The sequence below is a fragment of the Lepisosteus oculatus genome, chromosome 1, assembly GCF_040954835.1.
Source record: "Lepisosteus oculatus isolate fLepOcu1 chromosome 1, fLepOcu1.hap2, whole genome shotgun sequence".
Lineage (NCBI taxonomy): Eukaryota > Metazoa > Chordata > Actinopteri > Semionotiformes > Lepisosteidae > Lepisosteus > Lepisosteus oculatus.
Window position 1 is genome coordinate 25,786,779 of NC_090696.1, and position 21,750 is coordinate 25,808,528.

At 37.1% G+C, this 21,750-nt stretch overlaps 1 protein-coding gene across 8 annotated transcripts in view; it reads left to right on the top strand.

The window, feature by feature from the left end:
- The window catches only part of lrba (LPS-responsive vesicle trafficking, beach and anchor containing), a 283,633-nt gene that overhangs the window by 60,464 nt on the left and 201,419 nt on the right, over positions 1-21,750 (top strand). For all 8 annotated transcript variants that reach the window (XM_015344622.2, XM_069188464.1, XM_015344620.2 and 5 more), the window contains exons 18-27: positions 1,155-1,263; positions 2,257-2,338; positions 6,365-6,488; positions 6,707-6,899; positions 13,903-15,048; positions 15,406-15,581; positions 16,293-16,446; positions 16,777-16,957; positions 18,077-18,207; positions 20,482-20,589. In XM_015344622.2, coding sequence (XP_015200108.2) covers positions 1,155-1,263; positions 2,257-2,338; positions 6,365-6,488; positions 6,707-6,899; positions 13,903-15,048; positions 15,406-15,581; positions 16,293-16,446; positions 16,777-16,957; positions 18,077-18,207; positions 20,482-20,589 — 2,404 coding nt within the window. The remainder of the gene's footprint in view (positions 1-1,154; positions 1,264-2,256; positions 2,339-6,364; positions 6,489-6,706; positions 6,900-13,902; positions 15,049-15,405; positions 15,582-16,292; positions 16,447-16,776; positions 16,958-18,076; positions 18,208-20,481; positions 20,590-21,750) is intronic.

Below are 21,750 nucleotides of genomic sequence, written 5' to 3' on the forward strand. Positions count from 1 at the left end.
GTCAAGCTGTGCTTTCAATGATGTTAAAAAAAAATCATTTTTTATGTCGAACCGTTCTGAACAGTTCGAGAAATCAAAGTTTGTCTATTAGGTTTTACGCATGTTTGTTAACTCCTGTCCTGGTTAAATTATTACTTATTATAATTAAAATATATTATAATGAATTAAAATTAAATTATGTATATATATTATAATATGTAATTTATAATTAAATTATACTGTCTTCTGACCCACTTCTGTAATTTTCTCACTTCTCCACCTGGCACAGAGAAGTAGCACGTGCCACCCAGGTGGGTGATGCTGGTGCACTTCATGTGTACAGTGCTTCTAGACCCTTGGAGATAAAAAAAAACTTTATAAATGCAGTTAATTATCAATCATATATTTAAGCTACAGACCTAGGAGACAGCATTTGTTAGATTAAGCTTCCTTAACAAGAGTACAAAGTCATTTACTGTTCCATAAATGTGGAAAAAGCAATTATATCACTTAATAAAGCATCCATATAGACAGAGGTTGACTGCTTTGCTTCTTGAAAGCTGTTCTACTTTAATAACAAATAACCCACTTTATAGCCTGTATTAATTTGCTGTGCAGTCCAGGACCTGGTTGAAATAATCTTTTTCAGTTCTTTTTGATCTTCAAGCTTTGATCAATATTTCTCAAGTGGCAGAGCCTGAAGAAGCAAACACTTTCTGATGGTACTTGTAAAGCTAGATATTAACAGTGAAGCATAATATCTGCTAAGAGCAGCACATATTTTATTTATATTTATTTATATTATTTTTTGGGGGTGAACGTTATTGGACTATATTAAAACAGCTTCTGAAAAGGGGAGAACGAACAGGATACTTTCTCTGTGGGTCACTTTTAAACTTGTGTTTGAAGACGGGAGGTTCTTTGAAGTCTTTTTGAGAAGCCTCTTAACTGGTAGAAAATCCTTACATTTACAGTAAGTTAGTTGGTTATAGAAAACACTGAAATTAGTACAGAGATGCCATAAATATGAAAACCAAGGTGTTACAAAAAATACAGAACATGTTAGGTTATTGTTTTTTGGTCTTTAGTGACTTTAATCCCTCTTTACATCACGCTGCTTGCATTGAGTAGGTTAGAATGAAAATAACTGAACCTCGTTATTTTTGTCATTGGAGGAGAAAGGCAGAAATTATGCTGGGACATGGTCTATTTTCACTCCTCTCAGAACGTCTGATGCTCCAAACAAACTTATTCACCATGACTACGTACAATGTTCTCTTTGAGGTAATGCAGCTCCATTCTTTGCTTACTTTGTCCTTTTTCTTGGTTTGTTTGATGTTTAGCCAGATTGTGCAGAATTAATCTTTCCATTTGCTTTTTTGTTACACCGGTCTGAGGTGGTCAACGTTTCTAGTGTATGAAGATATTTCTGTTATCTTACCTTGTATGGTACTGGAATTGTCGTAGCCCCGGTGAAAAAATGAAAAATTGAATTTTTCAGACTTTTTTGTATTACCAGTATTATGTCAAGTTGACATAAACCAGTCAACAAGATATAGATGTCTCCAGTGTACAGAAGAATTGTTTTAATATCAGGGGAATTATATGTCCTTATATGATACCTTATAAGATCTGTGGGCATCTGGAATTATATAACGTGTCCAGTGAAGACCGCCTTCGTGGCTCTGGCTGAAGTAAGCCATAAGACCAAGAGAAAAGTTACTAGAGGGGGCCATTATAACACTCAAGTCTATTTGATCCAAGGATCTCATCCAGCCATACTGTGCATCAAGAAATATGTAATGCTGTATTTTCTTTGTAATTTTCTCCTAATTGTTCTTAAATGTTAAAACATTTTTCTAGATTTTTTTCAAAATACATTTAAAGCCTGTTCTTCCTTTTATTATTCTTATAATGAAGTGTGTCAGCGTAAATAATTTATACAGTACATTTCCTGCACAGCTTTTTAATAAATGAGTCTAAATTTCTGACCACGAAATTTCACGCTGTGAATGAGTTACCCTTTCACCCTGAGACTTGCCGAGTGAGGAAAATGTTTTTTTAATTTTCTTACTTGTAACATACAGTAGTGAATCTACAGTGTAGTTCTTAATTCACAAATTCCTTTGATCGTTGTCTCATGCTTGGTCTTAGTGCACTATTTAACCCTACGTTAAAATATAAACAAATCTTATTTATGAAAAGATTTAATGTCTCGCTTAACAGCATTGCATTGTGATTTATTTTTTGTGATTTCATTCTTATTTTTCCTTGCAGATCCTCACAGAGCAGATCTGTACACAGGTCATGCACAAACAGCATCCGGACCCGGACTCTTCAGTAAAGATCCTGAACCCACGTGAGTTTCCCTCTGCACTTGTACTGTACGATGGTGAATGTGTGAAGCGTAACAGCTTAACCCAAGTGGTGGGTCAGTCCCTCTCAACCTGCAGCTTTCTGAACAAAGACAAACTGATATAAGAGCCATATGAAAATTTAGATCAAACTTAAGAGGAGGTTGTAGGAGGAAAGGTTTAGTAGTTTTGTATGCCCTTAAGAAAGGTGAGAGTATATAACAATTCAAAATTATTTTTTTCGGAATGACCAATATTCTGTTCTAGACATTAACATCATGCAGTGTACACCCAAGTCAACACATGCAGGGGAAACTGATAACTATGCAAACAAAAGAGGCCTTGGGGGAAATAAAGGAAGGACCAAATTTTAAAGGCCAGGTATATTCTTCCCAGAACTCAGCTTAATGCATTTTTCAGCCACAGATCAAATGCCACCATATCAAAGAAAACCCGTAAAGAGACATGTAGTTGGGAGAACAAAGGGCAAGAGGCCTTAAAACTCAAATGGTATTATATAGTAAACATAGGATGTTTCTGAAATGATAATTTTGGAGACCACAAACTACATCATATGCTTTGTAGATAATAAGGATTGACAGGGGAAAAGATACTAATACATTCCCAATGTTTTGTGGTAGAATGGACAGAGATTGTTACTGTACGGTTACTAATATTAGGGCAGTATTTAAGAAACATATGCAACAAAGGGCCTTAAAAAAATTCTGTTGCATTTTCTTTTTTGAGAAGGTTTTTTCTCAGATACTTCACTGATTTGTATCTCTTTGTATGATTTAAACTCTTCTTTGTGTATTTCAGAAAGATTTAAAGGTGTCCCTATATTTTAACTTCCAAAGAAAACATTCATGATGAGTTTTTTGCATGACTTAACAAATTATTAAGAAATGTTATGAAAAATGCTAAGAGCCCTTTGCTTTAATTCCCGTCTTGGGTTTCATTTATTTATTTTTTATTAGCTAAGGAAATGAAATGGAAAGCTTAGATCCTCTGCTTAAAAAGTAGCAGTGACTTTTTTAATATTTAACACAGCATGAGCAAAGGCTATTATTTACCATGTGCACTGGGGTCACATAATTATAAGCATGTTTCGTAATGAGCTGTGCTCATTTAATTTATGATATTGTAGAACCATCTCATATAGAGGTTCTTTTGTTTAATGGGACTTGTGCTGAATCATACATCAAGCTTTCCACTCTCTTTAGTTTTACTTCCTACTTGCTTATTTTTTTGGTTTGGATGAAAATTGAGGTCAAATATTTAATGTCAGTAATGATATGAACTGTATTATTCCACCCAAAACTAGAGAAAAGCATTCTAAACAATATCCAGCCAATACCCTTTTGAGTCTGTATTTTAGGAGCATTGTCCCTTATTGAGATTTAATGTTTGAGAGATTTGTGGGCTATGGAAAATGTGTTTTTGGAATGAGCTTATAATGTTGAACTGTGTCCCATTCTCTTTTCTTCTGTGCTTTAAACCTCTTGATTTAATCTGTACTGAAGCCTCAAAATGTCTCTGATTGTACTCTTTAGCAATGTAAGACTGATTAAAAAAAATCCAAAGGAAATATAGTTTCACTTAAATTACCTTTGAAGAATTTATACCAAATGCACAATGAAAAAAAAAGTCTAAATACATGCAAAGGTAATTTTCTACTAGTAAGGTTCAGTGACTCATAATTTGAATGACTAAAGCATTGAAACAACAAAAATGTACCAGTTACTGCTTGGATTTAGGCTTTTTCAAAGAAATGAAACTCAACCCTCTTCTCAGGCAAATAGATGCTGACATTGTCTAAATAATGGATCAAAACACGCCATCTCTTTGGTTTAAAGTAACTGAATATTCCAGGAAGTTGAGATTGGGTACTTAAATTGAAACAATACCAAATTTACAATAAACATCTTTATTTTCAATTTCAAACCCAGGTGTTTTACAATGATTCTTAGTTTTTTATGTGTGTAGGAATTCACTGATGCAGAGAATCTCATCATCTCCTAAAAAATGTAAAGTGTAAGGAATTTATATTCATTTTGTCAAATGTCATTTTAACACTTATATTGTATTATTGAAAGTTAATTTAATTAATATATTTTTGGTTAACATAATTATTTGAATAGCTTCTTTTACTTTATCAGCAGTGTGTAATGTAACTATAAATATGGTAAATAAATCTGAAAATTGTATAAAGAATATTTTAAATCTTAATATCCAGAAATGACTATAATGAAACAAATTGTAAAATATTGGATGTCTACATACCTTAAAAATAGTTACTTGGGTAAGATGTATAAAGTATAAGAACAGCTTAGTCAATATAGGATGAAATAACGAGGCACACCACAACCGAGTTAAGGCTCTTTTTTATGCCTTAAACATGACAATTACATAGTGATTGATATAAACCCTTTAATATAATATTACAAAAATTAAGACAACTTTAAACAAGTTATAAATGTTAAATTCAAGTCCTTTGCTTTTACTGATTGAAGCAAATGCATTACAGAGTGTTGTAATCTCTAGTCAAGGCTGGGCTCTATTACATAGCTGCTTCAAAAACTATGTTCATGCACAACAACAAGCACTAATAGCACAGTACTGATCTGTAAACGGATGGCGTGCAATGATCTAGTCGTTTGAGGACGAGGGGGTGTTTCATCTCTGAAATGAGAGGCACATATTTACATTAAGAAATTGCTTAGAATTTGCCCTCTAGAATTCTTTTTTAAAAATATGACCAAACATGACTAAACCATTTGGGGCTCTTGATGAGAAACGTTATTTAAATATTATAAGAAATATATAATCCCTTTAATACCTCATGATGTAGTGGAGTGTTTATAAAAGGAAATTGGTATGTTAGCAAAGAAGTTTGATTTTAAAACAGCCGTGCTTGAGACATGACCAACATGTGAGAAAGACAAGATCATTTCTTTAATCTGTCTAGCCACTGGTTTGCCTGGACTCTGGCCATTCTCAAGATCTCATAGTACTCCGGTATCTGATCCAGAAACTTTGGGAGTGTTCCTTAGAAACTTAGGAAGATAAGCCACAGTAGGAACAGTTATGTTAGATGTACTGTTAATTCAGAAAGCATTGGGATATTGTAGACGTGGACTGGGAAACCTCATCAAGTCTGCTGGCGGATTCTTTTCAAAGCCAGCTATTGGTAATCACTTGCTAAAACAAGGACCGTGACTGGCAACAAACTGGTTGATGTTATCCCTTGATAGCTTGAGCATCAGCTCGGAGGCTTGAGCTTTCACTGCTACTTGGGTCACAGAGTATTCCAGCTTTGTTTGTCACACATGGGATTGTTTTCAACAGAGGCAGTATAATATCTAAAGCATAAAATAGCATTCTTTTAATTCCTTACTTATATGCAGCAACTGTTTGTTCAAGTACCTAATGAGAAAAGAGGTCTTGCAATCTGTGAGCCTGACCTGATTTTCATCTACAGTAGATGAAGGAATAACTATGAATTTAGTTTGGTTAATCACCTGATCTCTGATGTTTTCCTCCAGGAGAAGTGGTGCAGTGTGGCTGTAGCCAGTGAGCTCTTCTATCTTTCAGGCTTTCATGTGTCACCTTTACAAGGGCAAACCGACAAGTACACATTTCTTACAAGGAATGTGATGCTATGCTTGTACTTTAGGGAGTGTTGAAGAGTGCAAAAAGAAAGCATGAAATCTAACAGTTTCATAGGTACATGACAACCTCACATAAAATAGGTTATTTGGCTAACCTTGCATAAATTATTATATGTAGGAGAAAATGTTGCATTTGTAAGTTCTTTCATAAAACGTGTGTGTGTGTGTATATGTCATTGTCACCTAACAGTATAATGGGTCAATAAAGATCTTTACATGTATGCACACATATACAAAGAGGAAGTATGTACCCACTGTGCAAGATATACTCTTGAAACCATTGACCTTGAAGGCAGCAGCTCATTTTACGTTTATTTAATGGATTGGAAAATAATAAAAGTTGTCCTCCACTTGTTTCAGAGATCCTGAAGGTAATAGCTGCATTGCTGAAGAATTCCCCCCAGTGTGCAGAGAGCATGGATGTGCGCAGAGTCTTCTTATCCGACATGATCAAAATTTTCAATAACAGCCGAGACAACAGGCGGTAAGGGTTCATGGAGGCGGAGGGTACTAAAACTGTATTTTTCCTGCCCAGGCAAATTTAGAATCAAGACAGCGACAGGAAATGGGTCCTGTTGGTCTCTTATTTGTTAAAAGAGGGTGTCATACTGCCAGTCTTCTTTGTGTGGTGTGTAATTCTCAGTTTCCAACAGCAGAAAGACATAGGTGTGTTGATGGGTTTGTGCTCACTGTGTCCCTCAGGAGCTTGCTGCAGTGCTCCGTGTGGCAGGAGTGGATGCTCTCCCTCTGTTACATCAATCCCCAGAACTCGGAAGAGCAGAAGATAACCGAAATGGTCTACGCCATCTTCCGGATCCTCCTCTACCACGCCATCAAGTACGAGTGGGGAGGCTGGCGTGTCTGGGTGGATACTCTATCCATCACTCACTCCAAGGTAGAGAGAAACACATCACTTCCTTTTCTTTTCTTTTTTCATTTTTTCTTGGAAAGGTCTTGTTGATTAAAATCTATAGGCCACGATAAGGAATTAACCTTTTCTTTCAAGGTAAAAAAGAAAAGGTTTCCATAGAGGAGAATCAGCTATCCTGTATAAAATAAATTTCACTTTATTTTATTAGAGTTAGACACTTTTCTTTGTCACGCAACATGTTTTTCAGGGATTTGCCTAGGACAAAATCTGTGCTTTGGTGTGTTGAATTAGTATTTTGAACATGTTTAAACTAGGTACGTTCTTCAAGGAAAGTTAGGTTGGTGGATGCCACTTTTTACTGGCATTGTTAATTTTAAAAACGGCATTTTCGTTGAGCTTTTGGGATATTTTCTTGAATGTACGGTTTCCTTTTAGTGAAGTAATGTTGCCTCTGGACCACCAGGTGGCAGAGCTGTTCTGCTTGGCGAGTGTGCTCGAGGTATGACTGTCTCTGACAGCTCTGTTCTATGTGATCAAGGCTCAGGTCTCCAGGCCTCTGTTAATCTAATTTAAATATGAATCCTACTAGTCAGATAAAACTGACTACGTGCATTGTTTTTATCTGTAGGTTTAATGTCACTTTCTTCTATTTTTTTGTGGTATATAAATGGCAAACAAGTTCAAAAAGTAATCTACACCCCATTTGGTAAAAATGACCGTTTCAAATTTAGTGTTATTGTATTTACTTAAAAAAATAGATCTGCAGCTACCATATTTCATTTTCCTTTTAAAATGCTGTTCTGATTAATGCTTTTTTCAGATGATGGCTAATGTGTACTTGTTCATTTTTGGATCTCTGATCACAAGTCTGAGTAAATCATGTAGAGTACAAAATGAATTACAAAAATAACTGGATATTTTTTTAACGTACATTTTTATAAATATACAAAGGCCACTTTATGTTCATATTTGCAGCATTTTATGTTATTTAAAGCAAAAATTGAACTAGTTAGATTATAAAAATCATTCACTGCTTTTCAAGATGGTTTTGAATTTGGATTCAATGAAAATGTAGGGCTCAGAAATATCATCTGCGTTTTTGTGTGAATAATTTAGGAATTTATTTTTTTAGACTGATTTTTGTTTTAGTTTTTAAATAATGCAGCAGCCTTTTCTTTTTGAACTGAGACACGGTGGAAAATAGTTTAACCAACTGAAGGAACGCAACCAACACTCTAGTAAGTGTAGAGGAATTGATCACGCTTTTCAACCCCAGACAGGCTGTAATTGCTTTTTTCCTATAATTGTACAAGATTAATGCTTTTTCTGCTTTGCGCTGTTTACAATACGCTGGTACTAATCTAAAAACACTGTTCTCCGACAAGGAACCAGACTTGCAGAATTCGATAGGCTTGCCAGTGCTACACATCAAGATACATGCATCTGCTATAAAAAAGCAGAAGAAACTCAATTGCAATTTTATTGTCCAGTTTGATAGATTTCCTGCCACCTTTCTGGTAGCCAGGCTGTTTGTCACTGTAATCCACTCCTCCCACAGCTGGAGGTCCGTGCGACTGCTTTCTGTTCAGGCCTGAGAGAGTTGTACCTTTCCATTTCGTCTTTCTGCAGAGGCCTTTAAAAACTGCAATTTACTCTTCAGTTTTTCTTCTAAAATATTTGGTTTCCGTGTGTTTAAGCAGTTTACTAATGATATATGTGGAAAAAAATACAGTAGCACAAGAGAGAGAATTTGTACCTTTTTTGTTTCATGTAGCTATGGGTTTTGAATTTCATTTAGAAAACCCATGAAGAATGCATTTGAAATGTAGGGGAATGTTTTCAATAAAATACCATCAGTACCATTTACCTCTGGAAAGAAACAATGTGGTGTAACTTCTGTAATGCCATTATCCATTTTCTTTACTAAAAACTACCTAGAGAATAATTTTGGCAGTTATCACGATTTGCTTCAGTACAGGTATGTAAAAAGTGAAAAGCAAAACATTTCACTTCTCTAAGCAAAATTTAGAAAAATACGTTTAATAAATATTGATAGTGTCGTACAAAAAAGCTACTATCTTAATTTAAGGTGCTTATAATATAGAAAATATTTTACCTGAAATTATTTTAGGTTGTATTTTGGAGCTTTCCATTCTTATAAAGCTTGCACAGTTCTGTAGAGCTTTTTGAGGAGATTGCTTACTTAATTCAGAAATTCTTATAGTCTCTTGCTGTTCCATTTGACATAGCCTCCTGGACTTCACATTTTTGTCATCCAGTAGATCTAAGGTCAGCCTTGTATGAGCACTCTCATTACTTTCTGAAGTGCTCAGACTTGGCCGAGTTCTTAGCTGTGCCTTCTGTTTTAGCTACTGGCCCACATTTTGTGCAAGCAGATGTTTCTGCTTGTGGGCCTGCTGACACAACAGCCCCTACCTTCTGCCAGTCCACTGGGCTCTGTTCCTGAGGTGTTCTTGTTTGTGTGTTCGATGAGCTGTTCCCACAGATACAGGGATGACAGTTTTTGGCAAAACTGTTAGTTTTGGAGACATGCTGCAGATTTTTTTTGCTAGTGCACATTTCAGTGCATTTCAGTAGAATTAACCTGAAGAATTTACTGTATATGTTTTCTAAAAAACCTTTTAATTACATTATCTGCAGTTCCGGGTTTGTGCTCCGTGCAGTAAAATGAGTGTAACATTAAACAACATAAATGTGGTTGCTAATAATTATAGTATACATTAACAATGGCCTATTCTAAAGTCTTTGCTTCCAGAAATATCAAAGTATAGACAGCAAAGGTGTTTGAGTTACCAAGGTTGCTCTATCCATCTTCAGCTGGAAAATCTATAGTTCTTACTGCCTTTACAGTTTAGCAATCTTAACAATCTACAAGTTAATATCTCAAACTGTTTTGTGTTTTACTGTCCTTTTCCATTTATGGAACAAGCAAAACTTTATTATTGCTTCAGGCATACTCTCTGAGCATTAAAATCATCCTGCACTGCTACCAAACAGACCGCAGATATACAGATGTACTTTTCAAAAGGTGACACCATTTTCTACCGGCAGTGTTAGTCTCTCCACTATGTATAACACAACATTGTGTTCCAGAGTGATTCATCAAGATGAATATGGTATTCTGATAAAGGCACAATGAACCAGCTTGTTCTAGATAGTACATACTCATGCTTTGTTTTGGAAAAATAAGAGATGAAGAGAATCCACTGAGGCTTGTGCTTCAATATTCTATTCCACCTCACCTGCCTTAAGATGCCTTCGTAAACATGAGTACTGCTGAACAGCAGATTTGTTTCTGGTCCACACTTTTTTCTTTTCCTGCAGCAACTTGTTTTGTCATATTTGTAGAGAGGAAACTAGTTGTCTTTCATGGATTTTGTTATTGGTGTAATAATAATGAGATATCCTTTATTTAGCTGGCTCAATTAATTGAGAAGAAATTCTAATTTTCATTAATGGCCTGGTTAAGAGGAGACTTATTTGTAGACTACAGAGGCAAACATAATTTAGCAGCGGAAAATGAAGCGACAGCAAAAAAAAATATTAAATATGTTTGAAAAATAAAAAAAAACATGAAGAGCCAAATAAATTAATCTTAAGTGCTTTATCCTGTTTTTTAATAAATTAATTTAATTGAATGTAGCCTTAACTATTGGTGTAGGATATTCCACTCACTGGCTACTGCAAACTGAAAGGTATTTGATTGGAGTTGGAAATTAGGTTATGTGGTCATAGATTATAAACTGAGGTACAAGAAAATATGGGGGATATGAGGGAGCCCAGCAGTTGTAGAGTAAAGGTTATAGTGAGTTGCATTAGAAGAAGCATCAGTGGCAAACCTTATTGCTGAACAAAACTATGATGATAGAGCCCATGTTCGACTCACAATAACATTAATCTGTTTTAGGACTATTTAATGTCCAGAGTTTGATATAAAATTTGATATTCACAGCTAGTTTGGGTCGGTAAATAGGAAAAACCCCAATAATAAACAGGATGATCTAGAATATGATGACTTGGCCTGTTGATTGAACATGGACTAGAAGCACCTGGAATACCAGTGGTCTCAAATATTTCCTTTTACTGTAGATGAGTCTGGGTAGATGTTAGCATCTTGATCTTTGCTGGGTAAAAAAATCCAGATATGTGCCCGACAGACTACATTGATTTTTGGAGAAATTGCATTTAGCTAATCCAATTAGAGTGAGCTTGACTTCTTATTTCCCCTTTGTTTTGTGGTTTTACTGTATCTATTGATCTAAAATGGGAGCTGGTCCTTTCCAGCCCTACAGCACGTCTACAGCTTCGAAACTGATCTACACTGAAGAGCACATAGCCATCACTGCCTACAGCACGAAACTGGAAGGAGAACAGTTATTTCTCTTTCCTGGGGTTGTGCACAGAGACATGTCTACATAACCCAGTTGGTAATTTCCTCTGTGAATTGATCATAGCTCATATGTGTTCCGAGTCTTTACAAATTGATGATTCAAAGCTGACTTATAAGAAGTATTAGATTGTGGCTTCCCAGGACCATGGCTGTCCGTACCTGGGCAATGACCAGTGCCTTTAGGAAGGTAGATATCGCTGTCATTTGTGAACAAGAAATCATGTATGTATGAAACAGATATTTTCTTTCTATTTAACTGTAGGTGGATTATATTGATTCATTCCTAATGTACGAGGAATTAGATGTGAAGCATGCAGTGTAGTCTTATTCCTATTATTCATTTAGCTGACGTACAGTGGTATGACCAAGCTTAGAATTCAACATAATTGCATTATGTTAAATGGTAAAACATGTTTTTGTAAAGTAAAAATGTATTTTTAATCATTACCTCATTTTTTCATCTGATTTTTTCCATAATGTAAATTAGCCTCAGATTTTAGCTGATTTTGTTGGCCACCCAGTACTGAACATACATTGCAGCACTAACTGGTATTTTAAACTGCCAAACTTGGTTACTCAGAGTTGCACTTTTTTCCTACAATAAAGTCACTTGATCTTTAAGGAGAGCATTTTTAAGGGTTAGATTTACATCATCCGCGCAGGTACTGGATACTTTTGTGAAATTGTATTTTCCAAACTAATTATATCAACTTTGTGATATATGCTATGAATGCCTTCCACTAATTGGTAAATGTTGAATGTCAAATTAAGCTGAAATTAATGGCATAGCAAGTGTTGTGATTGTTAGCTTGAAGAAAAAAAGAGTCTTTAACTAGTGGTGCATTTAGAAGCTTTCTGCACTGAGCAAACAGCTATAGATTAGCAATCAAATGATTTAGAAGATTAATGACTCGCCTTGTAGCAAGCTAATTTAGAACAATATCTGCTAATTAATTGCAAATTATCAGGTTTTCTGTTACAAATGCAAATGCCTTTAGGAAAAATGGTAAACTACACATAGGTAAATTCTTACCCTGGTTTGACTTTCTGTCTTCAGGCCCTCATTGATTAATGTACCACTAATAAATGAAAAGTGCAAAACCGGTCTTAGTAGATGGACACCACTTCTAGAATTTGGCAAAAACAAGAAAATCCATTGTTATGCCACCCTTTAACAAGTGATCCAAAACATGCTATTTCCAAGTTAAATGCCACAACTCTGATCATATTGTTTTACTGTAACCCATGATTCATGCCAGCTAAGGTTTTACAAAGTTTTAAACAACATTGGCATACGGTATGTTTTAGCTTTCTAAAGAACATTTTATAAAAATAGCAAGGTTCTGAATCAGAACACACACTTGCATTATGCATCGTTTAGTGCAAACAGAAAGCTAAGCATAGATTTTAATATCAAATCCTCAAAGTAGATATTTCACATGGCAAGTAATAGAAAATGTTGATCTACTTATGTCATGAACAATATAAAATATACATTTAATGTCACTTTAATAAAAAGAGCATTTTAAGAAACACAAGTTGGATTTTGGAAAAGAAGCAATGCTAACAGCTGTGCCATGATTCTTAAAGTCAATTTAAAAACAATTGGAGTCCAAGGTAAAGGCGCATACTGTATGAATCACAAATTAGTAAATAAAATCTGCATGTCATCTTAAGGGACACAAGCTTTAAGTAAGCAGATTTTAGGCCTGTTTCTTTTCCTGGTCTAGATAAACAGATTCAGAAAAGATTCTCATTGTGTTGGCAAACAAAAATTGCACATACAAAAATAGGAGGGATGTCAAATAGAAATAGTGGGATTACTTAATAAAACCATTGTGGGCAGGCACATGACAAGTACAATTAGTGCAAATTCTGATCCTTATAGGATCATACACTATATATATCATGTTGGTGTTTTGGAGTTGCAGGAATCTACACTGGGTATTTACATAGATTTTTTTATATCCCCATCAAGATAACATAATAAGATACTTTAAATGCAGGTAAGTTGTGTATAAGCATTACAATGTACTATTAAAACCTCACTTAGAATATTTGCTCTTCATGTAATGGAAAGGGTGTTAGAGATCAACACCAGAGCAACAGATTTGATTCCTAGTCTTTGGGGATTGTTGTACTGTTATACATAGACAGTCTCTACAGTCTAGAACAAAAGAGATTTTATTCAAGTATGCGAGATCCTAAGATGTATAGATAGGATTTAACTTGCGGGCCTATTTATCCGTCGGTAGTGAAACAAGGACACAAGTTTACTATTGGGAATTAATTTAGGATGGGGAGTAGAAAACACGTCTTTATATGAATTGTGGATATCTGACTTACCAGCCTGGTAGTCAAGGCTCAAGCTCTGGGCTCTTGTCAGAAATGGCTGGATGAAGTATGTTTTACAAGCAAGGTGGGCCAAAAGGGCTTCCCTTCCCTTTCTTATATTAAAACAATAAGCTATTTTAACCTACAGGAGAGCATTCTTAATACTGACTTACAGTATCTCTTATAAGCTAAAAAAAAAAAAAAAACTGGTGAATGACCACAGTCAAATAGATAATCGTGATACGATTGCAGATGTCTTTAGTGCAACATCTTATTTTTCAGGTTACTTTTGAGCATCACAAAGAGAACCTGGCGCGGATGTTCAGGGAGTACCAAAGACAGGGGGAGGAAGATGTAGGACAGGGCCCCATTAGAACCGTCTCCGGGGCCAGCAGTGAAGCAGACGTCCTGATCAGCGGTGAAGAAAGGAGCATTCTGAATATTCCTGAAGACTCTGGGCAGCAGAATCTGGAGGAAATGGCTCCCTCTACTGTGATTGATCTTAGAATTGAAGATAGAGAGGGTGCTGATGCTTCTCTTCAACCTTGTGCTACTGAAGAAACGGGCAAAACTGAAGTGCCCATCATTGGGGAAGAGGCACAGGATGGCAAGGAGGCAGTCAGTCAACCCCCTAACGAAGCTCCTTTGGACCAAGGGCCCAAGATCTCTTCCCTGGAATTCAAATGTCCTGCGGAAGTCACACTCAAAGACCAATTAGAAACAAAAGCTGAAGACAGTAATGAAACTACTGCTGAAGATGTTTCCAGGGATGAAGCTAAAGCTGAAAGACAGCATGAAAACAAGGACGGACCCTTAGCCGAAGACACTACATGCAGTGAACCTGCAGATGCTGAGAGAAATGAAGTTGCAGCAAGAGACGCAGCCAAAGATGAAGCCCACTCAGTTGAAGCATTTGTAGAGCAAATTTCTTCCGAGGCCTCTGCAAGACTGGAAGCCAAATTTGCAGAATCTGGTGGCTCAATCTGCACTAAAGAATTTACTGAGGGGTTATCTGTAAGTGACCAAAATAAGCCCAGTGATGAAAGCCTAGAAGACTCTCCCACACCTTTGTCAGCTGCAAAAACAGGGGAGGACAAACAAGAAGTTAAGAAGGAGGCAAAAGCAGATGTAGGCAATGAAGAGGAGCCTCAACCCGAGGAGGAGAAGAAGGCAGATGGAGATCTGACAGAGGAGGAGCCTGTTTCAGAAGCAGCAGGAACTATGGTTTTGGAGAACCTGGAGAGATCACAGTCTGATGAGACATCCAGTGGTGAAGCAGCAGAAACCAGCAGAGATGCCTATAAAGAGAGTGCTGAGAGCTCCAGCAACAGCACAACCAAGACCAAAGAGATTAAGATTGCTAGGCTGGATGTTTCCAGTGTGGCATCTGACACAGAAAGGCTGACGCTGAAAGAACAACCATCACTGGTAACTTCCATCATCTTAATGCATAGGCTTGTAGTTTTTGTTCTTTAAATCATCTCATATATCACGTCTTATTTAACATTAAGATAAATGACATATGAGAATATGAGAGACATAAACGTGAACTGAGCATTTACAGGTGGGAACTGACCGCCTTTGAGAACCTCTCTACCTTTTTTGTCTGGTCTTAGATTTGGCTGTTTTTAATTTTTTAAGCCTGCCCACAGTGTGGACTCTTACTTTCTACAAGATTTATATTTAACCACAAACAAGGAAGTAAAAATGAAAGATATGGATAGGAATACTTACAAAGGCATGAAGGATTAAACAGATTACCATTGTTTCTATTTTTAAATGAAGGATTCGAGTCAAGGCCCGTCCGCCGCAGCTGGATCTGCAGGGCCGGGCAGAGAGGGCTCCTCTTCGGGAAGGTCCACCATGTTCCGCATTCCCGAGTTCATGTGGTCTCACATGCACCAACGCCTGCTCACAGACCTGCTGTTCTCAATCGAGACTGACGTGCAGATGTGGAGGAGGTGAGGGATACTGCAGACCAAGGGGATCAGAGTTCTTAACCTGTTGTTAACCTGCCCAAATGTGCTGATTTCTCCCTGAAATGCTGTATCTAATTTCCAACACAGTGTGATCCAGATAACCCTTCTGGTGCTCTAAGTGTAAAGCAGGAACATTAGGTAGATAAACTGCTTTAGTGGCATTAAAAATCTTTATTAAAATGTGAATAATTTTCCAGGGTATTAAATTTATGCAGCAAATGAGAAAATAAAACCTCAGCTTGTGAAATGGATGTCAACTACGTTTTTAGTTCTGCACCACTTAATTCTTGACAGTTTTTTTAATTGTTAATTCTTATCACTCAGTGTTCAGTGTCTTTATTAATACATGGAGTGCCTTTTTAACAGAGTTGAGGATATTTGTAACTCTTGTTTTCTGACTCCACGATAAAAATGTAATTAACAGGGGAACATGATGAACTAGCTTCCCTTAGTACCATTATCTACCAAAGCAGTATGGCAAGTGGGATTTGCGTTTTACTGTACTAATAAGTGGGCACCGTCATGAACCTTTCATTGAGGTGCAGGATATAGCCCGATGATTATAAAGCTCAAACTCTTGACAGTGCAGCTTATGCCACAACATGAAGGCTTAGCTTCTGTTTATGCTCAAGAACAGGTAAACCTGAAGGTTGTCCTTACCATTGTGCCTATTGTCTTGTGTTTTGCTTTCAGTCATTCCACCAAGACGGTGATGGACTTTGTGAACAGCAGTGAGAATGTCATCTTTGTGCACAACACTGTCCACCTGATTTCCCAGGTCGTCGACAACATCATCATGGCTTGTGGTGGGATCCTACCTCTGCTCTCTGCTGCCACCTCTTCCACTGTGAGTCCTCGCCATGTCTGCTAGACATTACTCTCTCAGCTGGGCTTCTGGTTTTTAGCAGATTGGTGTCCTCCTTCTTGACAATGCCTGTCATGTACAGTTATGTGGAGGATCTGTCTGTCATTCGCTATGCTTTCTTTGAATTAAATTTTTTAAAAATGTTGCATTATATAGCTTCCTGCTTTATGAATGCTGCTACCATTTTGTTCCTGCAGAATATTTAGCTGTTAAATATATTTCTTTAATGAAAGTATGATTTCCTCCCCCCTTACCAGGCAAAATGATGGCTAATCTCTTGTATCAGTCGTGGTTCCTTTGTTTTCTCTGCAGCACGAACTGGAGAATATCGAGCCGTCGCAGGGTCTTTCCGTTGAGGCTTCAGTAACCTTCCTCCAGAGACTGATTAGCCTTGTAGATGTGCTGATTTTCGCCAGCTCTCTCAGCTTCACCGAGATCGAGGCGGAAAAGAACATGTCTTCAGGGGGGATTCTGAGACAGTGCCTTAGACTGGGTAAACCACTTACTGCAGCACTCTGTAGCAGGGCTCCATTACAGGTTTCTTTCCCTCAGATTGATCCACTGATATAAAAATTTAATCGCCCCAGAGCCTTGTTTCTCTGTTTGTATTTTTCTTTTTTTCTTATCTTGTTATTATAACCCTCAGCACAAAAATGATATAAAATAGGCGGTATGGTTAGCCATTTCACTTTAATGGTCTTGGACTTAGCCTTGGGCTTGTTAGGTTATATCCCATTACATTAAAGCTACAATGACAGCAGTGAGAGTTGCTGAACTGAATAAAAGAGTTTCAGACGCGTGCATTATTCATTTTATTCATGCTTGCTTCATTCTCCGATGTCAGCTAGACCATGACTTACAATGTGATTAATAAACAAGTAAACCTGATTGCTTCCATTTATGTAATGGCAGATGCTGAGGTTTTCTTCGTTTTCCTAAATACTTGTTATGGAAAGGAGGTAGACGCAAAGGTTCCACGTTACCTTTAAATTTATATTAGGCCATTATAATAGTGAGATGGAACGAAATGGATGGCAGACCGGACTCTGCTTTTAGAAAGCTGGTTTTATGAAATTAATATTTTATGAGCTATGCTCTCCCTTGTGCTGCTGTGTAATCTGATTGCTGGGTTGTAACAAGGTTTCTCTTGCTTCTTTTTATAAATGGGTATCTGAATGCTCTAATGGAAAAGGCTCGTCCATTCCAGCCAGAATAATTCCCAGAATCTAAACGATTCAGGCTTTACATTCGTCAGTTGTCAAATGCGGTGGGAGAAAATAAAAAACCTTGCGCTTAAATATGGCATGTGATACATCAGATTAAGAGCTCCAAGCGCCGTTGCCTTGGCCTGAAAAGATGAGAAGTTATCAAACACAAAAGGGAAACAAGGTATACAAAGTACTTTATGATGTCAAGCCACACTCACCTTTTTAATGTTTTCAATTATTGAAGGTCCTAACTGTTGATGCTCGTGTGCTGCAGCTCCCAAGCCTTGTAAAGTTTCATCATACTGAAGCCGCTTGCTCTGTTGTTTGTGTGGCTTTGCGGTTTGGTGTGTTTGTCACTGTGAGGCCTGGGCTATTTGATTTATTCTTTTTCTTCTCTCTTGCAGTGTGTGCTATGGCTGTCCGAAACTGTTTGGAATGTCAGCAGCACTCTCGCTTCAAACCAGGCATGGAAAATGCCAGGGGACAGAAAGCTATGCAAAGCCTCATGGGAACTGGAAAATCTGTCCCAGCACAGGCAAGTCAGATACCATTTTATTAACCTGACATTCCCAGGAATTCTGGAAATGTGAAATTTCAGACCAATGATGCCTTTTCTTCTTAAAGGATTATACAGTATGCATACCCCTGTCATATTGAAATTTGTGCAGATGAGCTAGTTAACATCTATGTGACGCATATTAGAAAAGTCCCAGACACAGCACTGTATGTAATGTAGTAAAGTAGTTTGGACTACTCTCTGTTTCTGGTATGACATCTTTTACGAAAATGGGATGCTAAACTGGTAAAATTATCCAGACGCTTGTTAATCTTGCTACAATACTAGCAAGATGATAAAGCTACACATAAACCAAAGAGTCAGACTTAGGAGTTCTACACATTTGAAAAGAAAAAAAATAGTGTCGATTTTTTACTTTAGTTTTTCCTCTGGAAGTTCTGGTTTTATTAAAGAATAAGGATTTCCCGCTATGGCTTTCAGAACCAGAACTAATGTACTAATGTAACTAATACACTAAGTGTACAATAAGTGAGCCATAGAAGAAGACAAAATGGTCATGTATTCATAATCTTTATGAGGGTGGGATATTGTGCTCAATAGAGGTGTGTCTGAGGAGTGGGAATGAGGTGGATCACTATGGTTTCAAAATCTGTTCAGCCAAACTGTTAAAATGCCTTCAGTGGGCACTACACCGTAAAAACAGTCAAATGAGTGAGAGAGAAGAATGTCACATGCTGATGAAGCAGTGTTTGATCTATTTAGGTGCTGCAAGAAACAGTAAGTGGAAGGCAAAATGATGTGTGGGTGTTGTCAGAAACTTCTATGGGTCATTCTCAAAAGGGGGAAAAGTTTAGGGTAGGTTTTTGCCACTGAACAAAGCAGGTACAGGGAAAATAAAAAGTACCTTGTATCATCTGTAAGGCAGATTGATGGCTAGGAAATAGTTTTACGTTTGATAACCTCATACGCACATTTGGATGAAACCTGACATCAGACAAAACATCAAAAACGTTTTGATGCCCTGGCTTCTGCAGTTATGACTTTGATCCCTGTAAAATGTTACAGGATAAGCTTAACGGGAGAGAAAGGTGTGCAACGGGCAGAAATGCTCTTGTAGTCGATAAGGACTGATGTGGCAAAAAATTAGCGATGGCAGGGATTTATAGAAAAACAGGGTGGGGGTTTGGTGAGAACAATTTTCAGTCAAATATAACCAGAAAATCTCTGCATTTTTTCATTTTAATTCCTAATTTATGTTGGTGCTTTCCATCATAATTGTGTTTGAGAGAGATGTACACCTATGACCATAATTGTGATCAGTACCGTGTATGTGTATATGAATGTACAGTATATACATATAAATATGATGCATTGTCTGTTTCCTCTGCTATCTGTGAACTCTTACAAACCTTAATTGATCCCATTTTTCCAAGCAACACTTTCGCATTTGTTTTTAACCAAGCCATGTATATAGATAAAATAGCCTTTGGGACTGTTGGACAGTTAACATGCATCATTTAAGCCATCTTCTTTAGCCTGTTACTGTAAGCCCTGAATAGGGCTTTGGGGGCCTTTTTTCTCTGAAACTCTCATTTTCCACTGCAAAACTGAACAGAAGAGAAAAACGATCATTGATTAGGTTTTGCAGATTTACTTTAATGGGATTGCTGCACTTAGTGAATTGTAAGTATTATCCTTCAAGGGTATATCTATCTTTGAAACATTTTCCCAAATAACAAAAATGCTTCTGAAAAAGAAAGAAAAAAAGCCTTTGTTGCATTATTATATTGCTTGAGTTATTGCGTTAGTTCATATCTTATTGCGTTTCTCAGCCAATGCTCTTCCAAGTGTGAAAGCAGTAACCATATATTTTATTTGATGAATTGACTTCCAGTAAAAACACTTAATTTGTGCTGTAAACATAGTTTAAACAGCTTAATATTTTTTCTTAATCTTTCTGCTATTGTGCCTTTTCAAAGCTCGGTTATTGTTCACGGTCCTTTTTACAAAAAGAAGTTTGTCACATTTTCTTAGTAAGATGTTAATAGATCAGACCTGTCTTTCAAAGCATATTTTAATATTATAGCAGACTTTTTCTGTTTTACTTTTGCCTTCACAGCAGTGTGGAATAGCGTTGAGAATACGGGCTCTGGACTTTGCACTGGAGGGCTGTAAGCTCATATCCTTGCTTGGGGAGGCTGCTTTCATTTGGTTCAATAAAAATGCCCAGTTCGTCACTGAACAAGAAGATTTGTTTCAAATCAGCTGACTTATCTGGTTAATTTTTTTCAGAGTCCTGTTGATGTGGTAACAGGAGGGATTTCCCCAGTAAGGGATCTTGATCGCCTCCTACAGGACATGGATATAAACCGTCTCCGAGCTGTGGTCTTCAGAGACATTGTGAGTTCACACAGAATCAAGAAAAAAAATGATAAAAATAAATGTTTGTTTTTTTTTTTTGCTAAGTTTCTTTGTGCTCTTAACAAAAGAGAAAGCTTGAACGCCAAAAACAATTCTGGGAGTTTCACAGCACATATCTTTGGTTAGACATATCTATTCTGTACACAGTGATGCTCAAAATAAATGCAACACCCAGGACTAACAGATTTAAATTAATGTTTTACACAAAAATATCAGAAAATGTACATAAAAGTGCAAATGAAAGAATCATGATAAAACTCATGATAAAAATGTTAAAATTCAGTATCAGATATGATCTCTTTGATCATTAACACAGTCCTAGACAGAGTTGACTTATGGACCTTAGCAGCTTCTGAAAAGACTACTGTGGGGTTTTCTGCCGCTCCACCTGCTAGATACAAAGAAAAGATTGGCAGTCTGTTGTCTCTTTGATGACATTGGTGAATTAGTTCCACAAGATGCTCTGATGCACTTGCGTCAGGAGAAAGATGTCAGCAGGAAGACCTCCTGAAGCCATGCTGTTGCACTCACAGCCACAAGTAGTCTTATGATGCCGTGCTATAAAGTTTATACTTCAGGTCTAGCATTCAAGAAAAGTTGCTGGCTCAAGGATGTATGCTTGAACAGTAAGGTCTGTCAAGAGGAATCCAACGTTCATCACTGAATGAAACACTTCTTCCTGGTGCCATCCCAGATGCCTTGTATCATCTGTTTATTTTCATGCAGACAGTGGGCTACAGCCAGTCTGCCATTGAGCTGGCCTATTTCTTTGTGAATTTATGCCAATTAATCAGATGGTCCTGTGCCTTTGTGTTGACCCTTTGTGCCTTCCACAACAAGACCTTTCCCTCACGGAGCTAGTTTTTTAGATTCTCTGGACTACTTTGTTGATTGTTGAAGGAGAGCATGTTTTTATGAAATCACCTGAGTTGCAGTCAGTATTCTGTTATCCTGAGGAACACTTTTATGAATGTGCGAGCATCAGTTCACAGCCCTCACATTCCCAGATTCCCACAAGGAGCTATGTTCCATCTTGGGCTGTTTGATCTTGCCTGGGCTGATTAACCCCTGATTAACGTCTAATTAACAGAAGCTTTATCAGCTCACTATACTTAAACCCCACTCTGCCACTGATCCAGT